Here is a 2,941-nt window from a genome sequence, read left to right as displayed (position 1 = left end):
ACTGCCCCGGGCAGGAAGAAGCTGGCCCAGAGGCTGCAGGATGCTGAGGAGGCCGTGGAGGCCGTCAATGCCAAGTGCTCTTCGCTGGAGAAGACCAAGCACCGGCTGCAGAATGAGATCGAGGACCTGATGGTGGACGTGGAGCGCTCCAACGCAGCCGCTGCGGCCCTCGACAAGAAGCAGAGGAACTTCGACAAGGTGGGCCTGGGCTGGGGGCCTCAACCAGGGGCAGAGCAGGGAGGCCGGCGTCACCAGGAAGCCAGGGACCTCCTCCTGGGGGGCCGGGAAGGAGGCTGAGCCCCGCCGAGGGGCCTGGACAGGCCCTGGAGGGCCGAGGGGACAGGGGGTGGCAGGGTGTTGGGGCGGGGGCTGGGGGCTGTGCAGTGAGCCGGGTCCCCACAGATCCTGGCCGAGTGGAAGCAGAAGTATGAGGAGTCACAGTCAGAGCTGGAGTCCTCGCAGAAGGAGGCGCGCTCCCTCAGCACAGAGCTCTTCAAGCTCAAGAACGCCTATGAGGAGTCCCTGGAGCATCTGGAGACCTTCAAACGGGAGAACAAGAACCTTCAGGGTGCGCTGGGGCGGGAGAGGCCGGGGAGGGGCTGGGGGTAGTCTCCTCATGTGGCACCACCCAGGGGCTCCAGGAAGGGTGCCCCCCACATTGGACCATGGCAGCCCCCAACTGAGTGGCCCGGCCCCTCCCACAGAGGAGATCTCCGACCTGACTGAGCAGTTGGGTTCCAGTGGAAAAACCATCCATGAGCTGGAGAAGGTCCGCAAGCAGCTGGAGGCTGAGAAGCTGGAGCTGCAGTCGGCCCTGGAGGAGGCTGAGGTGTGTGTGCAGGATGTGGCCGGGGGGCACAGGGAAGTCAAGCTGTGGTCGACTTGTGGTCGATGTGGTTCTCATCTCCTTTTTGTCCGTTTTGTTCACTGGTCCATCCTTAGAGCCTAGAACGGTACCTGGCACATAGCAGCCACTCAACAAACATTGTGGAATGAATGAATGAATGAATGAATGAATGAACGAATAGGTCACTCTATGTCCTTCACACAGACATTTTACCCTTTACATCTTAGACAAGATTTCCTGGATCCCCTCCCCTCTCCTTTCTGCCTCTGCCTCCCACTTCGGGATTTTTACATTCCGTGCCTGATTGCCTCCGTTTCCTTGGCAACACCTTTCTTTTCATTTTCCTCTTTGTCTTCATAACTCGCTCTCCTCTGTGAAGGTCTGAACCACCTCTCCCAAGCCTTTTTTTTTTCTTTTAAATTCTCTTTTCTTCTTCCTCCTTCTGCTTCTTTGACTGAACCACTTAATACCACTTTTGAACTCACTTTGTATTCATGATTCATGGACAGACCCCTGCCCCTGGCCCTGTGCCCTGACAGTCTGCCTCCGACCTTCCCTCCCCACCCCCTCCCAGGCCTCCCTGGAGCACGAGGAGGGCAAGATCCTGCGGGCCCAGCTGGAGTTCAACCAGATCAAGGCCGAGATCGAGCGGAAGCTGGCAGAGAAGGACGAGGAGATGGAGCAGGCCAAGCGCAACCACCTGCGGGTGGTGGACTCACTGCAGACCTCCCTGGACGCGGAGACGCGCAGCCGCAATGAAGCCCTGCGGGTGAAGAAGAAGATGGAGGGCGACCTCAACGAGATGGAGATCCAGCTCAGCCACGCCAACCGCATGGCCGCTGAGGCCCAGAAACAAGTCAAGGGTCTCCAGAGCTTGCTGAAGGTACGGGGAGACTCCTGAAGCAGGAAGTCACCTTACCCAGAGACGGACTGGCCTCCATGTGGCCATGCTGGGTGGTGGTGTCCCCTTACAGCAGCAGATTCCTCCTGGCTACTGCGGAGACATCCCACAGGCCCTCCGGACCCAGCACATCGAGCTCCCCCCCCACCTCCCCGGGCACCCAGCCTAGCCGAACGGCCTTCTGATGGGCCCAGAGGCCAACCCCTCTCTCGTGCCCACCCTCCTGGTGTGCAGGACACCCAGATCCAGCTGGACGACGCGGTCCGCGCCAACGACGACCTGAAGGAGAACATCGCCATCGTAGAGCGGCGCAACAACCTGCTGCAGGCGGAGCTGGAGGAGCTGCGGGCCATGGTGGAGCAGACGGAGCGGTCTCGGAAGCTGGCCGAGCAGGAGCTGATCGAGACCAGCGAGCGGGTGCAGCTGCTGCACTCCCAGGTGAGCGGCTCCCCTGCGAAGTCATGGAGGGAAGCACAGCTGGCGGGGCCCAGCGGGTGAGGTTTGGGAGCCACCCCTGGATGCTCAGTGCCTTTTGTCCTCCGCCCACCTTGATCCTCAGAACACCAGCCTCATCAACCAGAAGAAGAAGATGGACGCAGACCTGTCCCAGCTCCAATCAGAAGTGGAAGAGGCGGTGCAGGAGTGCAGGAACGCCGAGGAGAAAGCCAAGAAGGCCATCACCGATGTGAGTGACCGCTCCCCTCCCGCCCCCACTAAAGACATGAACAAGGGCCCTGGGTCCCGGCCAAGCCGCTGCGCCGTGACAAGCCGACTCCTATGGTTACGTGGGTTGGCGGGCCTCAGGAAACAGACACCAGGCTGGGAAAACGCCGATCCTTGAGGGACAGGGGGCCCTGGGCCCAGTTCTTTTAGACCTCTCTCCTGACCCCAGGCTGCCATGATGGCAGAGGAGCTGAAGAAGGAGCAGGACACCAGCGCCCACCTGGAGCGCATGAAGAAGAACATGGAGCAGACCATCAAGGACCTGCAGCACCGGCTGGATGAGGCCGAGCAGATCGCCCTCAAGGGGGGCAAGAAGCAGCTGCAGAAGCTGGAGGCCCGGGTGCGGGAGCTGGAGAATGAGCTGGAAGCCGAGCAGAAGCGCAATGCGGAGTCAATCAAGGGCATGAGGAAGAGTGAGCGTCGCATCAAGGAGCTGACCTACCAGGTGCGGGCATGGTGGCTGCTCTGGG

General features: G+C 60.8%; 1 protein-coding gene across 1 annotated transcript; it reads left to right on the top strand.

Annotated features, from left to right (window-relative positions):
• Positions 1 to 13: 13 nt before the first annotated feature.
• LOC112819124 (myosin-7-like) lies at positions 14 to 2,927 on the top strand (the record flags this gene model as incomplete). The annotated part of the gene is made up of 7 exons (XM_025866156.2): positions 14 to 198; positions 403 to 568; positions 705 to 829; positions 1,422 to 1,730; positions 1,983 to 2,186; positions 2,308 to 2,433; positions 2,641 to 2,927. Coding segments are annotated over exons 1-7 (1,286 nt in total), but the record flags the coding sequence as incomplete, so codon positions are not given.
• Positions 2,928 to 2,941: the final 14 nt, after the last annotated feature.

The sequence above is a fragment of the Callorhinus ursinus genome, unplaced genomic scaffold (assembly GCF_003265705.2).
Source record: "Callorhinus ursinus isolate GAN/ISIS: 27379988/994484 unplaced genomic scaffold, GSC_fseal_2.0 scaffold6231, whole genome shotgun sequence".
NCBI classification, from domain to species: Eukaryota; Metazoa; Chordata; class Mammalia; order Carnivora; family Otariidae; genus Callorhinus; species Callorhinus ursinus.
The sequence above is the reverse complement of the archived record's forward strand: the minus strand, read 5'-3'. Positions and strand labels throughout refer to the sequence as shown.